Source organism: Sorghum bicolor, chromosome 1, assembly GCF_000003195.3.
Source record: "Sorghum bicolor cultivar BTx623 chromosome 1, Sorghum_bicolor_NCBIv3, whole genome shotgun sequence".
NCBI lineage: Eukaryota > Viridiplantae > Streptophyta > Magnoliopsida > Poales > Poaceae > Sorghum > Sorghum bicolor.
In genome coordinates, this window is record NC_012870.2 from 24,785,375 (window position 1) to 24,804,181 (window position 18,807).

General features: G+C 43.8%; 3 protein-coding genes across 3 annotated transcripts; all 3 read right to left on the bottom strand.

The window, feature by feature from the left end:
• LOC110431701 lies at window positions 5,819–6,493 on the bottom strand. The gene is made up of 2 exons (XM_021451073.1): window positions 6,332–6,493; window positions 5,819–6,184 (listed from the first exon to the last, which is right to left on the bottom strand). The coding sequence occupies exons 1-2, from the start codon at window positions 6,491–6,493 to the stop codon at window positions 5,819–5,821; spliced, it is 528 nt and encodes a 175-aa protein (XP_021306748.1).
• Window positions 11,632–12,889, bottom strand: LOC8064880 (transcription repressor OFP12). The gene has a single exon (XM_002467154.2). It carries the CDS (start codon window positions 12,744–12,746, stop codon window positions 11,997–11,999), a length of 750 nt encoding a protein of 249 aa, XP_002467199.1. The 5' UTR covers window positions 12,747–12,889; the 3' UTR covers window positions 11,632–11,996.
• LOC8059425 (late embryogenesis abundant protein D-34) lies at window positions 16,880–18,760 on the bottom strand. The gene is made up of 4 exons (XM_002467155.2): window positions 18,673–18,760; window positions 17,740–17,932; window positions 17,332–17,668; window positions 16,880–17,256 (listed from the first exon to the last, which is right to left on the bottom strand). Exons 1-4 carry the CDS (start codon window positions 18,758–18,760, stop codon window positions 17,005–17,007), a joined length of 870 nt encoding a protein of 289 aa, XP_002467200.2. The 3' UTR covers window positions 16,880–17,004.

The following is an 18,807-nucleotide window of genomic DNA, read 5'->3' on the forward strand; positions in this document are numbered from 1 at the left end:
TTGAAGTGCTTGGAAGAATGGTACAAGATGTGGATACACAAATGAAGATCTAGGAGTATGAAGACCAACATGGAGATGCCTTCTCAAACAAAATGCTAAAGAAAAGCTATGAGTATAGGGACTGTGATGCTTAAGAGGTGGGTGAATGAGGCAATTCAAAATCTATTTCTAAAACTAAGGCCTCTAAAAACAACCTAGTCAAAACCTAAGCAAGAAAGTAACTAGGTTGTTTTTAGAGGCCTCTACAAACAACCTAGTCAAAATGTAAGAACTAGGTTCCAATCCTATGAACCAGCCTACCAAAATAAGCTAGGAAAGTAAGCACACAACCAAGATATATAATATAAATGTAGAAGCTTAATTGAGATAGAGATGCAAACTTCCATCGATGGCTCTGATATTTTTATTGAGGAATCAAGATAATGCTTCCCCCTAGTTCTCGTTGGAGACCCTCGCAAGGGCCAAGCTCCTAGTCAAGTACCTAATGGATAGCCCACAGACCTTCCTCATGCATAAGTGGGTCTCCAAGATGGCCTCTCCTAAATCGCTCCTCGCTATCATCACTATCGAGCTTTTAACCAAAATGCCACAGTCCTCATTCCCTCCAGTACAGGGTGACGGCCTCACCACAAATGTGGTTGGTGTGATCTCACAAGACTACAAGCTCCTCTGAGTACAACATTGGTGTGCAAGCACCTAATGGCAAGAGGTATGCAAACCGCACTAAACATTAGGCCTAAACCTAGAGCAAGGGTATAAACAGTGGTCTAACTAACATAAACACTTCACAAAACAATTATGCTAATCATGGAGTAAATCACTAAGCACTTTGGTTGCTGGAGCAACTAGAGATGAGCCTCAACTCACACAAGTCTTCCTTAAGCTCCACACACACTCAAATGGCCGGCCAAAGCGGCATATATAGCCCCCACTTCAAATATAGCCATCGCAATATGCATAGGCTTTCAGCGCAACCATCAAGTACCATCCAATGTAGGTCATCGGACTAGTTTGATGCTTGTTAGCTAGCTAGACATTGAGATGATTGTTGTTGTCGACTGTTGGGCTCTTTTGTAGCGTATAGTCCGATGCCTTCCATTGGCCAAATGCAATGCCCAACCTCCCTCTATGGAACCTCTCTATTCTCCATTGGGCGGGGAGCCTTTGGTCTGATGATGGTCCCTATTCTTCTTAGTCCGAGGCAGGTGAACAATGGCGGCTTATGGTCCAATGCCCACCTTCCCACCAGTCTAATGCTCCTGCTGACGTCGCTGCTATGGTTTGGTAGTCTATGGTCTGATGCCCTTGAGGGCTGGTCTGATGCTCAATCCGATGCTCCTTTTAACCCTTTTTAACTTGTTTCTTCATGGTATTCGTGTTTGGCTTGGTTCCATCTTATGTCTTAGACTTCTGCATGTCTTGTGGGTCTTGAACTCACCTTCTAATGTCTTGTTTGAGATGTCGATCATTTCATATCACCATTTTGCCTAAAGTACACTTTGCGTCTTTTGAACTATAACAAAAAACACTAGCAAACAATATTAGTCCAAATGGTTACGTTGATCATCAAACACCAAAATTCAAACTAAATAGCCCATGGGTCTGTTTTCATTATAGTAACGAAATGAGTCCTCGTTTAAGTGTTGTTAATCTCAGCTTGCAAATTTCAGCAATTTAATTGTAATTGCATTCCAAAATTATTCATTTATGATTTTAATGTATTCCCTCTTTCTATCAATGTAGGGCGTATTTTGGTTAACATCAGGCTGACATTTAGCATTACACGTGCGTACTAGCAGGTTATGGCGGTACTGTCACGTCATTTTTCAGTTGACAGGAAGGGAACATGACAGTCGGCATTGTGTTCATTAAGCTAAGGGCACCCGCAGTGGTGAACCGACTCATCCAAGAGGCAGGAAGCCACGTAGACAAAACAAAGGAGTCGACTCATAGCCCAACAAGTACTGTGGGGCCTACAAAAAAGATAAAGAATCAGATGCAAGGCGAGTCATACCTGTTTCTTCGACCTTGGTCCTGGCTCTACTGCCGCCGTTGCCGTCGGACTCGCCCCAACACCGCTTGATTTGCTGGCTGAAATCATTCTTTAATCGGAAGAGTCGACTCTCAATCCTGAGTCGACTTTTCTCTCTCCTCGCCATGAGTCGATTCCTCAATCGTTCTCCAATCGTTGGGTCGATTCATCTGGCTTCCACGTCAGACGACGAGTCGCTTTTTTTCCTCACTGGAGAAGGGCTAAGCTAATTACTGCGTTCACAATTTGGGTTGTGTGTTGCATTTTGTCGGTGTTCTTCTGTGACAGGCAAGCTCAATGAAATACGCCTTCCATCCTATAATAAATGCCATTCTCCTTTACTAATAAGTCAAAGATTTTTCACTTTGATTAACTATAATATAAAAAAATATTAATATTTATAATACATAATTAATATCATTAGATAGATCGTTGAATATATTTCTATAATAAACTTATTTGGAAATATAGATATTGCTAATATTTTTATAAATTTAATTAAATTTAAAGAAAATTTGACTAGCACGGGTCACTCTTTTTATAGGACAGAGTAGCATGCTAGTAGCATTTAGAGTTTGAGACGACACTTTGTTTTCTTATTAAATGTGAGCTGATGAACTGTTAACATGCTCATTTAATACATGCTGATGATGAATTGCGAAGGATCTACTGCAAGGGTGCTGTTACTGTTACTGTGTTCAGAAGCAACCAATAATGTTCCCCTGGCTGCTGCTTACCAAGCAACACTCAACAGTGCTAATGCGACAGTGCATCCTCTCCTGGAGGCTGAAAATGATCGCATGAAACCGAATGGAGATACAGTATCTATGAATCTATCTACCTCGCACTATGCGCTCAAAACTGTGCACTGCGTCTTTGTGACTACCTTCATAATGTTTCAGCTAGCTGATAGAGAGCATTTTATTTCCTATGGACTACTTTACTGCTACATTGTGGTTGCTCTGAGCGATGAAGCGGGGTTCCTGGCAATTGCATGACATTGCTGCTGTAGCAGCACTAGTGGCACTGCTGCTGCCAATTGATCGATTTCAGGGCTCTCCGCCATCGATGCCCGTGCTGACCGCGGTGAACGCCGGCGGCCACGCGCTCCGGTGCGTCGTCCGGAAATAATTCTGGCGTAGAACGGGCACTTGGGGTGACGGGTGCATCGTCAAGAAATGATAGCAAAAGGGGGGCAGAATGAGGGCATGTACTGTTGCATCATCGTAGAAAGGGGCGGAAAGAAAGGGCACTGTTGGCTTGTCCGGCTTGCAGCTATCTGCAGGCGTGGCATCATCATGCATGAGAGCTATAAGTGAATAGTGATATGATAGCTATATTCGTATATATGCTAGTATTGCCCTGATCCAAATATGCCATATAAAGTTTAGTCGCTAATTCTATGTGTGACACGAAAGGGAGTGCTCGAGCCACTAGTGAAGTAAAAGAAGATTGTTTCCTTTGACAAGCACACAACCATTGACATAACTGAAATAGCTCCAGAACACTAGTCCATGAACAACCATTGACACAACTGAAATAGCTCAAGAATATATACTAGTCCATAAACAATGGTTGTGTGCTTGTAATGGGAACACTAACTAATTAAGGCCATACATATATAATACCATAGAGTTCGCCTGCTAAAACATTCATACCATGTTCATTAAAAAACATCATACTATGAGTACAAGGTACTGCAATAATGTTGTCTGCTCTCTTCGTCCCAAAAAATGCTATGAATGTGAATAACACGATGTTTAAGATAGAGGAAGTAAATATACGACAACACTTGTTTCCTAGTTTATAAGCTATGAGCTTCGGCATTTTTGGAATGATGGGATGGGTTTATATGGGCTAAATTGTTCAGCAGAGGGTGGAGCATATACCAAAAAGTTCATGGGTCTATGTATATGACTACAAGTTCACACTTATGGATCCCACTCTACTTCAATTTACCATTAACAATTAGTAACAAACTTATGATAGCTAGCTCTAATTCATACACTAGTTTCAGATATAGTCATATTGTTCAGCTAAGAGAAATTGGTATGGTAGTAAGACTTACTATATATGTATCTAATATTTTTTTAATTGGTATTATGTTTGGTTCCTATATATATGTTTGGTTCCTATCACGTGTTGTGTTTATTTTTCCTTTAGCATTAAACAGACACAAAATATCAATCATCTTTATATTAATTGGTCGAAATTGGGTGGCCACCATCGCAATCACCTATTATTGTCTGATGCAGAACAAGGAATGGCATGGTGTTTGATAAAGGCCAACCAAAAACTTTTTTGCAGGTTCTTTGGTTTTGGCTAATTTCGATTTTGGGCTCTATACACCGCTTGGAGGAAGACAGAACAAATCACTAGGTCCATAGGCTATTAGATCTCATGGATGATCTTTCAGTACCATATTGGATTCTAGCTAGTTTCAAACCTGCAGCAAGTTTAAATTCTTGGTGTGTGTTTGTAATAAGCATGGACTGATGTTGCTTCTTTGAAGAAGGTGAAGATAGAATTTTCCACTATATCTAAAAAAATCTATATATAGTAGTCAAGAGTAAAAAAGGCTTTCCAATTGCATTGTTCCTAATGGCTTATACGCTTACCACACATTATCAGAGTGACCATCTGCCTTGTCCATTTATTTTCCACAACATTGGTTTTAATAGCTATGAGGTCCATCAATTATCTAACTCAGACCTTTCTCCATTGTATATGTACTATATGTACCGATATTTAGCCGTGGAAGAAAATCCGCGGCCCACACAATGTGAAAAAGACTTATCAACACTGCAAATAAGAATAGGCCTAGAGCTGCTCTCGAACAGGCTGACTGGGTAGCGATATCGACTATCTGAATTATTTTATTGGCAACGGTTGCAACGAGCGGACATAGCGAGGGCCGGAGTAAGCTTTCAGTGGATTTGCTGCTCGATGATTGAAGAGAAATGAGCTCATCGTCAAAACTAAAAAGGATGCTTATTGAATTAACCGTGCGGCATGGCTCAAGCAGAGTAACTACTACCTCATTCATTGGTAAACATTCAGGATATCAAAACCTTAATTAAGAATGTTGTAGTACATTATTACCTTCTCGCTCTTCACTCATTTATTTGATTTGTATAATGAGTTAATCTATCACCGTTTTATTCTTCCATAAGTTTATAGATAACTAGTATAAATATAAGGGATAGTACCATTCTACTAAATATGAGGAATGGACCAAACAATACACCATCTCATCACGAGGTGTTTTCTCAAGAAACCAAACACCACATAAATATAAGGGAGTCGCTATAATAACCCAAATGATATTCACCACCAAAAAAGCACATTTGCTAGCTAGCTCATGAAAAGATCCACACATAAACAAGCTTGATCAATAACCACAATTGTTTATAAACATAAGAAAACAATAATAATCATATGTTTCTCCTTAATTAAATGGTTGTCTATTGAATATGTTGAACACATCAACACAAATCATTGTAGTTGCCTTGTTTTACCAGAAAATGACAAATCAAAATGCAAAAGTCAAATAGCTTTAAATACACTCTCTCTTTAATTAATATATTAAAAGTCTCTCACCATGGGTATCTCCACCACAGTCTTTTGCGGTCAAAAAAAAGTCAACTAATAAGAAAATCCAAACCAACAACAGTAGGGGGATGAGCTGCGAGAGTCTCAAATTAAAATAGACAAAGCAAACTTTATTTTCTACGACCCATGTGTAAGCTGCTTTTGCATACAGTAACATGAGTGCACGCACCTTCACTAGCTTCCTCGAGAGCTTCCATGGATTTTTGTTCTCTCTATGTTGACACTTCCGCACCCAGAGTTATTGTTATTGCATGCATCATCACCGCAAGTTGTAGCCCCATTATTGGTACCATCTTCAGTATCAAATTTGGCATGACTCGAAGGAGAAGCATATTTGGATGGTTCCACTTCCACCGCTTCTTCTTTCTTTGGATGGTTCCTACAATGCCTCCTGCCACGAGATGGGTCAAACCCGTTGTAGTGGTAGAAGCCCTCGGTTGCATCGCAGTTATTGGCAGGCTTCTTATTTTGTGTGTTGGAGCTACTAGAGGGATTAGAGGCTATTGTTGGTACTACCACCATCACCTTATCTTCGACCAACTCTAGAGACAAAAATAAACCAAACCCCAAAAGCTACTAGTGTGCGCTTGGGAAACATGAACTCCTCATATAGAGCCACCAAGAGTGGAGTACTAGTTATAGATAGAGATAGAGTAGGAAGATATGTTAGAAGAGGGAAATGTTGACCTGAGGATCAGAGAGGGAGAGGTCATCCAAGAGGTCCCATGATGAGTGACTCGGCTTGTAGGGACCCTTAGGGGTAGTAGTAGGGCTCAATAAGCCATCAAGATCATGAGATATGAGCGACACCGGACATGGTTCCACGATTAGTGGTGGCGCTAGAAACATGGGAAGCTGAGCTGTGAGTGTAGAGTAGGCAGTGCCAAGGAGGTGAGATGTTCTCCTACAAATCTACATAGTTGGGATAGATGAGGAGGAGGAGGAGGAGGAGAAGGACGAGAGCAGATCTAGCGTCCTCGAGGCTCTAGGGTTTGTGATTTGGGGTGGGAGGAGGTGGAAGCGGTAGATGTTGAGGAGGAAGAAGGTTCTCTTGGCTCTGCTTTTCTTTAGGTTCTTGACTTTCACATGATGTGCCACTCGTTACTAGATGAAAGTGCACTTACTCACTTGGACTGGTAAAACTAGCAATATTTTCTTTGGGTCCATTTATATTTATGGCTTATAGAATCCATCACTTAGTGACTCACATGAAATATGCGATGAAACAACTTTTTGTGCATGTGGTGAGTTTTGTAGCAATATGAGCATGCAATTAAACCACAGGAAAGAGGGGATGAGGTTTTGTTCCATTTACTAGTCTAGAAGATATGGAGAAAATTCAAATCTTTCAAATCACAATTCTTTGTTTTAATACAAGTGACAAAAAGGAAGTTGTCAATGATATGGACCTAGGGTACCTCACCACCTGTATATCAGCCCAATACAAATTGGATGAGCTAGATATAATGTGCATGAGGCCCACCAAAACTAGTGTACGACATCAGACATGGTGGATAAAAAATTCAACAAGGAAGATTTATCCATCGACTCCTATGGAGATATGATAGATTAGTTGCTATACTTCCCATGTAACCAACTAGGAAATGTATCTATAAACCAATTGGATCTTGTAACCCTAACCCCTAGACAACATATGGAGGGGTACAGACCCTCGATCAATACATCACAAGCTACATTAGCACCCCTATAAACTTGAACATATGAGATAAAAGTATTTGGTTACGTTCATTTGTACTCTTCTATAAATTGTGTTGAACTCTTCATGCTACCAAAAGCAAGAATATAGAGATGTCACCTAAGTAATATTGGGCTTCTGTGCATTACCAATCACAAACACCTCGCATTGGTACCTAGAATTCAACCAAGCTTAAGGTAGCCATGAAGGCATGAGCAAAATGAAACACCACCCTACACTAACGAAGAGGGGAGCTCTAATTAGCGGATTCGATCATCTAGTGCCACTAGGTGTTAGAACTACATGCATGTGCATTTAGGCCTAGTGACACACATCAGAGAGAAAGAAAAAATGTTTGTGAAAACACTTTGAAAATGCTAGCACTTGCCTAACATGTTTGGCAAAACATTTGAGAGTTGGCACAATTGCAAGGAAATAGAGAAGTTCTCTTAGTGCTACTACTGAGCATGCACTAGTAGGCGTGTCTAGTGTGGCACTGGATGGGTGCACTAGACACGACAACAAGGGGTTTTCACTGCACTAGTTTTGCTAGAGCATAGTTGAGTCTAGTGTGCATCGGACCTTATCTCATTGAATGTGTCTGGTGTTGCACATGTCAAGTCTAGTGTGACATGGACTGAAACTCGAGTGTTCAAAGTTGAAAAATATTCTTCACTAAAATTACCAGACATGGGTTCTAGAGAGGTTGTTTTTTGGGAGTTTGAGCACAAAACTCATAAGAGAACTCACTGGACATGTCTGGTTACAATTGCTTGATTATAGCCGACAACAATCACCAACAATCGCTCAACGATCCCTCCAATCACTAGGCCGACTAGGTGATGGCAATCACTAAGAGTAACAAGAGCTTCACCAGCCAATGCATCCAAGTAGTGCCATGAGATGCAAGAACAATGATGCAAGTGCACTAGAGGCCCGCCAAATCTCACCTAGTTGATTAACAAAGGATGCGAGTGAAGTGTGTTTCTTAGTTCTCAAGGGGTGTGCAAATATGTTTAGAGGTCCAAGAGAGTGCCCATGGTTGACTACAAGGGGTTTTATTGCCCCTCCAAAGTAACAACTAAAAGATAGTTGTTAGGACATTGTTCACGTCTGGTGCAACCCACCAGACATGTCCACATTGGGACATTATTCACGTCTGGTGCAACCCAAACCCACATGAGAGATAGTGAAGAGCAATTCTAGTGGAATAAGAGCTAGTTGTGGTACACCATTTGAGTGGTTCTTGAAGCACCTTTGGTGGGTCTAGCTTGTCACCTTGTTAGATCGTGAACTATCAAGTGAAGACTTGCCATAAAAAGGATGTAGGTTTTCTGCATTCAACCAAACCTCAGGGATATATCTTGTGTCATTTCTTGCCCAAATTGGTTTGCAATACTACACTCTAGCTTTACATTTATACTTGTCCTTGTTAGTGTAGTTGTTGCTTGTGTAGCTTACTAGAGTAGAGTAGATAGTTAGTTTAGTAACTAGTTTTTGTTGCCTTTTGGTAGTTGCTCTCTAGTGTTGTTAGTTGTGGTAGTGGGTTGGGTGTTGTGTGCTCTAGTTAGAATCAAAGGTACTAAAATTGTGTAGGGGCTTGCATTTGGGTGAAATTAGCGCTAGTGCAAAGTAGAAGCTATTAGGGTCACATAGTGTTTTAACCAAGTTTGAACTAGCGTTTGTGGTTTTGTAGAATTTTTTATAGGATATTCACCCCTCTATACATCTAGATAATATTAGTTGGCACTCTCCACTGGTCCCTATTGAAGCACCCATGCAAGCGTATTGCTCTCCCTTGATCCGTGCAATGGACCAAGTACGCTCTATGTGTTGCCACTCTAGCACACTAAATCACCCACATCAATTTACACCAACTCAGTCCTCCCATAAGCTCCTCCTAGAGATCACAAAGTCATCAATCACCACTAAGCCATCTAGGCGATGTCGATCACCAACATTAACAAGCACAAACTCTCACTTGATCTAACCAAGCCTAATGAGAAGAGTGGATGCACACTTGCTACTCCCTAAGTACTTATGGAGTCCTTAATCTTTAACTATGGAATCCTAAACATTCCATTAGAACAAAACACTCTCTTGGACATCAAAAGGTGTATGTGTATGTTTAGAATGCCAAGAGAGTTTGATAACATGCGATGGAGGGGTATATATAGAGCCAAGCACAAAAACTAACGGTTGTCTCTCCATATAGCGAAAACGCAAGCACTAGAGTCCTTCGATGTGCCTTTGACCTTTGCACCAGAGGGATCTAGTGGCTACCCAATGGCTAGATTGAAAAGTAACTATTTAATGTACAGTCACTCCAGTGCGCAGCTCTAGTGGGCATTAGAGAGAACCAGTGGGGCCATAGCCCCTCTACAGACTCCTCTGGTAGAATGTTATGCTCCATAGCTCCGGTTAGCACTAGACAATAACTCCAATTAATATAATTTTGCTAGAACACTTCAGACATGTTCTTTGGTAAAATAGTTTAGTGTGACACCTCCGGTGCACCCTAGAGATAAAGGTGCAAGGCCCAGTTTTTAGTCTCAAAATAATCATCATAGGAAGCTTTGGTGCACACTTTGGTGCACTACTAGAGAGCTTTGGTGCTCTAGAGAGTTTTGGTGCTCTCTAAACAACTCCACACTCATCCAATTAAACACCTTTGAGTTTGATTTTGATTCCATTCATCACTGGGCCTCATTTAAGCTACCTAGTGCTAGTTTCACAAGTGTGCATCCCATTCACTCACTAGACTCATCTAGGTCAAGATACCCATTCATACCCCCTTAATAGTATGGCTAAAGGAGAATACTATTCTAAGCGCCTGTCAACTCCTTTGACACTTTGAACTAGTGGATCCTTAACCTTTGTGTTCATCCTTTGAAACTAGAAGAATACCATCAAATAGGTGTATGAAAACCATTATTGTGATCTAACTTATAATGTCTCTGCAAAACATGTGTTAGTCACAATGATTGTCTTATTAATCACAATAACCTAATTAGGGACCCAAAAGCTTTTAGATGCCCATGAAACTCCTTATAAAACCCTCACTAAAATTGGCCTTATGTAACCCAGAGGTAGGGTTCACAAGGAGATCTATTCGGATCTTTACAATTTAGAATACTCAAATACACCAGCATCCCATAAGTAAGTCCAGGACTTGTCTACCAAGTAGATGACATCCTAGCCAAGTTGGCCATCTCGAGTAGACAAACCAACCGACACCTGACTAACAAGTCAATTTTATTCTCAACAAGGATATGACAGGACCATATTGTTGACAATAATATTTAAAAATTAATCAATTACATTTCTCCAAAGTTTGAGTTTGGTCTCCATTTAAAAGACCTTAGACCCTACATGATCACCATTACTTGTGACTATTTAGCATAACATTGTAAAATGCAGATGCCATAGTTACAAAATGCAAATGCTTAACCCTGGTATGTTACAACTCCACCCCCTTAAAGAAATCTTATGGTGATATTTTGCAAAGACTACTTAGGGTTAGTTTAGCAGGTTCCAGCTTCTCCTAAAAGGGATCTAGCTTTGTCTCCTCTTTTGCAGCAGCTTCTCTCTAAAACGGTTCGCAAAAATTGTCCCAATGGTAGTTTTGTCATAACTTTTGCCAAGTCTGTGAGGCAGAGCCAGGAGAAGCCACATTTTCCTGGCTTTATCTTGGTAGAAAAACGGCTCTAGCTCCTTTGAGTTTCTTTGTTGGAGTAGTTTCTTGGATGACCATTTGGTAGGGCTTCGACTGGAATTAGAGACAGTGCCTCTCTAGAAGCCTTACCAACGTGCCCTAAGTCTATGCGTTTACAAAAAAGAGGATAGGAAATGTTGCCTTATCCTTGTGCCCTCATAAAATCTAGGTAGCTTGTCTTTGGTTAGGGGATATTTGGGTCCCAATTGGATTATAGTAATAAGATTATATAATGTGAGGCAATCCAAACCACCTCAAATTATATGTTGATTTTAATAATTCAAATTTTGTAATTATTGTAATCCTGCAATTCACCTCAATTCTCAAACCTTCTTTTTCGAGATTATAGGTCATTTATACTCCAACTAACAATATTTCACATCTATCATTTAGGAACGTGAAATGTCGAGATTATCATAATCCATGATTCAAATTATTATAATCTCATCCACAGTCTATATTTACTATAATCTAATTGGATCCAAACTGGCCCTCGATCTTTTCTCCTCCATCCTCAGACTCAACCTTAAGGCCCCAAGATTTCTGGTCCAATTCAGATGACAGTACATAGCCCCATTTTTTTCTTGCTATAATGATTTTGCATTAGCACGAGTATGTTACAATGGTCACGACCTACACCAAATCTACGACAGGTTTACTCTCACACACCCGTTGAGAAAATGTGTCATTATTATTGTTTTTTTTCTTTTATAGATATAGAGAAAACTAGAAGCCGGCAAGGAGGACACAACAACAGCCGGTCTTAACTCTTAAGACCTCAATCAGCTTTCTACTCTTTTCTTCTTCCTACAACGACCTCAGCTCGCCAACCCAACAGCTACTCACGATCACGATGTTCACGCGCACACGCGCGCACGGGCAGCGCGAGCCCCAGAACACGACGCCGTCGCGTGCGGACGCGCCGCGCGCGCTGTGTCTATCTACCCGCTCCCGCCTGCTCGATCGTCGGCGTTGCGCTTCTCCCCGCCATCGACGACGGCAGCGGTCGTGACGTCGAGGAGGCACATGAGGTCCGCGAACGCGCCGAGGATGTCCCTGAGTGCGTCGCGCTCGTTGAGCGCGATGTAGCAGAGCAGCAGATCGTGCAGGCGGGCCAGGTCGGCGTCGCGGCGGCGCGGGTCCAGCTCCAGCGCCTCCACCATCTCCACCATGGACTTGAGGAAGTCGGCCCGGGGCGCGTCCGTGGACACCGAGACCTTCCGCACCGGCTGCATGCCGCCGTCGTCATGCAAGTGTGGTTTGGTGCCGGACGCCGAGGAGGAAGAGGAAGCGGAGGAGGAGGAGGAGGCAGCGGCGGCAGACGCGGGGAACGCGGCGGTGGCCGCGCGCCGCAGCGCGCGGACGTTGGACGCGTGGGAGGCTGCCGCCGGGTGCTCGACGGAGTCGACGATGGAGTTGGAGAGGCCGGGCGTCGCGAGGAAGAAGCGGCGGGCGGCGATTGCGGTGGACAGCCCACAAGCGTCCGGCTCGGGCTCGGCGTCGTCGGGGTAGAGCGCGTCGTCGTCGTCGAGGAAGGCCGGGGACGACGTGGACGCCGTGGACGTCGGCGGCGAGGCCGTGCTCACCGACGTCGACGCCGCCGACGTGGAGCCCTCCTCGTACGACAAGGACGGCCGCCGGCCGGCGACCGGGAAGCAACCCAACATTGCGCGCTCCGTGGCCCTCGGCATCGGTCCTTGTAGGCGGAGAGAGAGAGAGAGAAGTCCGACGAGCGACGAGGTGGTGGGGATGGAAATAGACGGAGACTGGGTGACCACGCGTGTATATAGCGAGCGAGCGGCCGGCCGGGGAGGCCAACAAGGCCCAAGCAGGGACCGAGGGCGCGCGGGGTGATTAGGGAGGGAGGGTGCTTAGCAGGAGAGACGGACGGCGACCTATAATTGGTGAGATTAGCCTAGCTAATCCCTCCTGCTAAGACGCGCCCTAATTAAGCAACAGCGACAAGCGCGTGCCATTAACCCAAGTGATCGAGGCTCTTGCTAATTAATTACTCTAGCAGATATACAAACCTCAGCACGGATGGAAAAATTTGAATTCAATTTCTATCCCGTTGGACCGTCCACGGCCATCGGCTCCCAGAATCCACGGTTACGGATATGGCCAGGATTCATGAAGCGTGGCTGCGCCGTCCCACGCCTTTAATTTGGAGGGCTGGGATCGTCCTGGAGACTCGTTGGCACGATCAGAGCCGCCCAATTCTAAAACGGTCTAGGATTTTTTTGAGTTGAAAACATTTAGAATGTGATGAGATATGATGGTGTCATGCACGCGGCGATTGATTGAGGAGATATTTGCAAAGATATCCTAGGAAAGATGTTGTTTAGGGAGATCTCATTGTAGTGGGTTTTCAAAAAAAAAAATCTATTTATTATACTATCTTTATTGTTATTATTTTTGACAAATTCTATCTTTATTATTAGTTGTTGGGCATTGCTAGTGCCTATATGTACGTCTTTTCAAAATCTTCTTATAGTAGAAATCAATGTCATGCGCCCAGCAGATTAAATTAATCAGTAATCAAATATTGTGAGATCTTTCATGATTTTATTAAGATTATCTGGTTTGGGAGATTATTAATTACTTAGTTATTTTATTCCTAACGGGCATTCTTTTTCAAATTTTCATGCAAAATAAATTAATGCTTTAGATTTTGGGTTCTAGAGAAAATCTCTTACAATATCTTTAGGATATATTCCTCATTTTTTTACTTAAAAAATACATGGTTTCAACACCGAATCCGGTTCATAGCCCATGGTTTTAATCGATCTCTTTGCACTAAAGAAAAAATGGGAAGACATGGTTTGAAAATCGAATCCAAGCTATGGGCAAGATCAACAATAAGGAACAATTTAGATGTAGGTTCTTAAGCACCATATATGATTTTATTAAGATTATCTAGTTTGGGAGATTATTCATTACTTTGTTGTTTTATTCCTAACGGGCATTCTTTTTAAAAAAAATTCATGCAAAACAAATTAATGCTCTGCTGATTTCGAGATTCTAGACAAAATCTCTTACAATATCTTCAGGATATATTCCTTATTTTTTACTTAAAAATATACATGGTTTCAACACTGAATCCGGTTCATGGCCCATGGTTTTAATCGATCCATTTGCACTAAAGGAAAAACAAGAAGACATGGTTTGAAACCCAAATCCAAGTTATGGGGAAGATCAACAATAAGGAACAATTTACCATATATGTTTTCTATCCTTCTAGCTAATAAACCTAAGAAAAAAAAGCAAGAAGTAGATACTAGCACATTTTTTAATATGGGAATTTGGTTTCAAACCCAAATCTAGGTCTGAACATGTTGCACATGATTTTCTCTAGAAAAATTGTCAAGGGAGAAATGAGACGGGTCCTTAGCACCATGTTTGTTATCCTTTTAGGTAACATAAACTTAAGAAAAAGCAAGAAGTAGATACTAGCGCACCTAATTTGATCTATCCATAAAAAGAACATCTTGAGGAACTCAATCCTTCGGGCGAAAATGAAAGATTGTAGGGCACCATGAGCAAGAGGTCTTCGTGCAGCCAAAGCTTGATAAAGAAGGCTAAGTGGAGAGTGCGGAAAAATGAGGCGGAACAAGGCTACAAAGCAAGAGAGCACAAGACGCAACGATAGTGAGTGGAGGAGAGATTAAATAGGCAAATTGTGTAACGGGTATAGTGCTAGCAAGCCAAATGGCAAACAGAAGGGATATGTGGAGTCGTTAAGAAGGCAAATGTCACGCGACACCATTTACCACAACCCACGTGGAGTCTTGCATAAAAGACACTTGTCAACATCAGTGTGCATATATCCTTCTAGAAGGAAATGATTTAACGGCTAGAATGAAAGCACAAACGCAATTGCGTCAAGAGCAGATAATAGCACTTATATTATACTACAAGAGTCTGAAATCATGTTGCTCCTTAGGAAGACGGCGGATTTGGAATCGGAGGTTGTTGTGCCCTATGGCCATAGAAAGAGACTCAGGGAGGCAGACCAGCCAGGTGGAGGAGGTGAGGATGGAGCAGTGAGACTACCAACAGCTGGAGGTAGAGGAGGATGGCGATTGCGCTAGCTAGTGAGGGGTGTGATAGTTATGGGGATAGCCCGCGGTGCAAGTTTAGTGCGGCAGGGGGTGACGGAGGTAGGCTTACCAGTGGGGGCATCGTCATGGATGAGAGGCGGATGGCAATAGACGAGTTGGTTCACTGCAAGGAAGAGAAAAGAGAGGCTGGAGAAGAACAATAGCACCAAAGCTACGAACCATTAGATTGCCAACCAACGGCTCCTATTTATCATCTGAAAAAAGGCGTGTGTAGTATAGTAATTTCTAATACTTAGTGTTATCTTCATAGTTTGCAAATGTGGTTGGTTAGTCAATTAGGCAAAGCGAGGACATGAGATGTCAGAGGCTAGATGTCGCCCTAATTCACCCACAAGCGTGGAGGTTAAGAGGTTGTTTGTTGGTCTAAAAAGTCATAACTGAAAATATTATTTGCTGATTTATTATGAGAGAAAAATGTGTTGGCTGACAAAAAAAAAGTACGGCATGTACCTCAAGCAAATTGAGCCTAAGGTTCAAACCACGTCGGGCCTACCCCTACTCTAACGAGGGCACACAATTTCATAACTGCACAAGAAATTGAACCCTATTGCGATCTATTTTATATGTTCAGTAATGACCTCATCAAGTAACAAAAAGAGGAAGAGAAAGGAAGACTCGTTATTTAAAAAAATTTACAAATGGGCCTGATTTTGTAGAAATTTTTCAGGGGCGGTACTAGAGATCGTAACATCATCTGTAGCTAGGGATGTTCTTTTCCAACGAAATTGTAAAATCGACAGTTGTTAGGACACATTTGCAACGGTATGCTTCCTAGTCCCAAGAGTCATGTCACCCTCCCGGATATGTACTCTTATTTTTTTTACATATGTATATAAATTGTTTAAATTGTTCGTGTTTGGTGCATTTTTTTTTGCATATATAACCCTTTTATTAACGAACTAAATTTAAATCTCTATCACACCAAATGTTTTGACATATATATATATATATATATATATATGAAATATTAAATATAAACATTTACGAAACTAAAATATAAATTGAGACTAATTTCTGAAACGGCTTTTTTAAGTCTAATTAGTCTATAATCAATAAGATATTAATCCCTAATTGCTATAGTAAAAAATGCTAATTTATTTTTTTATTAATATTCAAAAACCAGACCACCTTATATGGTAACACCTCAAACCAAACGAGCAATTTGAACTCGCTTGAGAAGATAGCAGCAGCTCTCCGGTTCATAGTTGGTCCCGCACTACGCACCGCCGCGCGCACGGGGTACGGATGAGATGGGATCGGAGGCAGCGAGCGATGCCGGTCCGCAACCGCCAACCAACTCAGCTCCTCACCTTCACGCGTCTGGCGGGGCCGTGTTGCCTCCCCTCCCCGTCCCACGAGACGGGCACAGCACAGGGCGTCGTCGGCTCGGCTCGGCTCGGCTCGGTGGCGCCGGCCCGTAGGCTGTAGGTGCGCGGTGACCACCACTGCATGCCAGCGCCGGCCGATGGATGCGCCCGCGTGCGGCATGTGACCGCCGCTTGCCTCTACACCCTACGTGCCTTTCGCTGGCCCGTCTACATCCCATGCATCTGACCCGACCGCGACGACACGGTGGTGGTGCGGCGCTCGTCCAAACGCATAACCAGGTTCTCGATCTCCAACTGGAAATGGGCTGCAAAACTGATGTTCCCGTCGCGCTTCTCCGTCTCTCGATCCATCTTTTACTACTGCACTTTTTTTTTTTGACAAGTGCTACTACTGCACTTGTTATTCTTGCGACGGATGCATATATACATGCATGGTAAATAAGTACATGTTCTAGAACCCAGCTGCAATTGCAAACAAAACTCGATCGCACTGCAAACAGCTACAGGCAACAAGCTTGTAGTGTATCATCGTCGGTCGATAAGATCGTCAATATTGCCGCCGCGTCGCTCGCTTCCACAGGCTGGTCGCCTGCGGAGAACGCGGTCGCCTCCAGCGCCTCGCCGATCGTTATCTTGGTCCCGTCCACCACTCCGTGCCCGCCGCCGCCGCCGACTTGTCTTGCTGCTGTTGCTGTCTCGCCGCCGGGGGTGTCCTCCTCCTCCTCCGCCGCTGCAATGTACTGCCCGACAGGCTACATACACACAAAACATCTCATTTTTGTGAAGAACATTATATAGCGGACGCGCGGCTTCAACGCGATGACCACCTGGTCGGCCACGAACTCCGTGACGACGCGGCAGCCCGGCACGCGCGACTCGGTGACGGCGACCCCGCCCTCGGCGGCGGCGTCGCGGGGCACGACGCCGAGGCGCTCGTTGCGCCTGGCCGCGGACTGCATGGCGGCAGCGGTCCCACCCTTAGGCGCCTGGCCCAGCACGGCGCTCTCCGCGGCCTGCATCATGGCCGCGTCCTGCGGCGCGACGGGCGTCATGGCCAGCTCTCCCTCCACGGCGAACACGTCGCCGTAGCGGACCGCGGCGCCTCCGTCGTCGCCCTGTCGATCCTGGCCGTCGTGCTCCGCCGGCTGCTGCCTCCTCCTCCTCCTGGCTCGTCATGGTGTCTGGGGATGCTTCTTCGATCGTTGCTGGCTCAGGGAGCAAGTCAGTACTGTGACCTGAGATCTGGGGTGGTCGTATGGGGCGAGTCGGGAGCGGGTAGAGCTGGACGTGAGAGCACGGATTGGATTGGAAGGAGCCGAGCGACGTGGGTGACCGCGCCTGCAGCCACGTAGCGTCGGCACTGCGAGGTGGCGCATGCGCAGCTGCTCTCCAGACGGTGACTGGTACGAGGGACACTGAAGCGCCTGCCTGCAGACACGCGTTCCGCAATGGTTCCCAAATAGCGTCAGTTCCAACTTCCAACTAAAAATTGCGGGACTCAGGATTCACGAATGCTATAAATCCTTAACAGTACAACAAGAGAAGCTTAAATTAAAGGAGACTCCTAGCGCCGGATTCAGGTGCTAGTGTCGTGGACTAGAACTGGGACTTTGAGCCGTGCCGTTTAAGGACGGATCATGGCACGGTTTGTTACGATCTGAAGCATAGCACGACACGAAATATTTTAGGCTCTGCCAGCACGACATGAACATGAGGATCGTGTCGTGTCCAGAATATCGGCACGGCGGGCTTCATAGTCCAGTTTGTTTGGGCCGGCACGACAAAAAAATAACACGTAGATATTTCTACAATTATATAATTTTCTAGCACTTATTATAGTACTTCTCAACTAATTCTTCAATAGATTATAAAAAACATTAAAATTTTTTATTAAAATAGTATACATAAGATATAATATTTGATATCATCAGCGAAAAAAATAAAATTAGTAAAGATATTTTGAGAACCGTGCTTGAGCTGGCAGTCTGGCACGACCCGAAGACGTGCCGGCATGGCCGAAGAAAAAAGATTTACCATGCCGCGTCGACACAGTCCAACGTGCCTCTCGTGCCTACATAGCATGATAGTCCCAGCTCTATCTTGGACACTCGTTTGTATGCCCTCGTCCTCATGTCCGCTCTATTTCTCTTTTTTTTTTTTTTTAGCACCTGTGTCGGGAGCTTCAGGTGCCAGAGTAGGGCCACCGTCGGGGCCGCGAGCCCGCAATGGATCTACACCTGTGTCGGGGCCAGCCATCGCCAGGGTCATGCCCTAGGTGAACACCTGCATGAGACGTGCAAGCA

Bases quoted from the DNA above. Each gene is read 5' to 3' on its own strand.
- LOC110431701 (XM_021451073.1), bottom strand. From the start codon at position 6,493: ATGTTTCTAGCGCCACCACTAATCGTGGAACCATGTCCGGTGTCGCTC. The intron at 6,185-6,331 runs GTCAACATTTCC...TTGTCTCTAGAG, and splicing joins TCTCCCTCTCTGATCCTCAG to TTGGTCGAAGATAAGGTGAT.
- LOC8064880 (XM_002467154.2), bottom strand. From the start codon at position 12,746: ATGCCGAGGGCCACGGAGCGCGCAATGTTGGGTTGCTTCCCGGTCGCC.
- LOC8059425 (XM_002467155.2), bottom strand. From the start codon at position 18,760: ATGGCTGGCCCCGACACAGGTGTAGATCCATTGCGGGCTCGCGGCCCC. The intron at 17,933-18,672 runs GTGCTAAAAAAA...GCGTGTCTGCAG, and splicing joins ACCTGAAGCTCCCGACACAG to GCAGGCGCTTCAGTGTCCCT. The intron at 17,257-17,331 runs GTGGTCATCGCG...GTGTGTATGTAG, and splicing joins CGGAGTTCGTGGCCGACCAG to CCTGTCGGGCAGTACATTGC.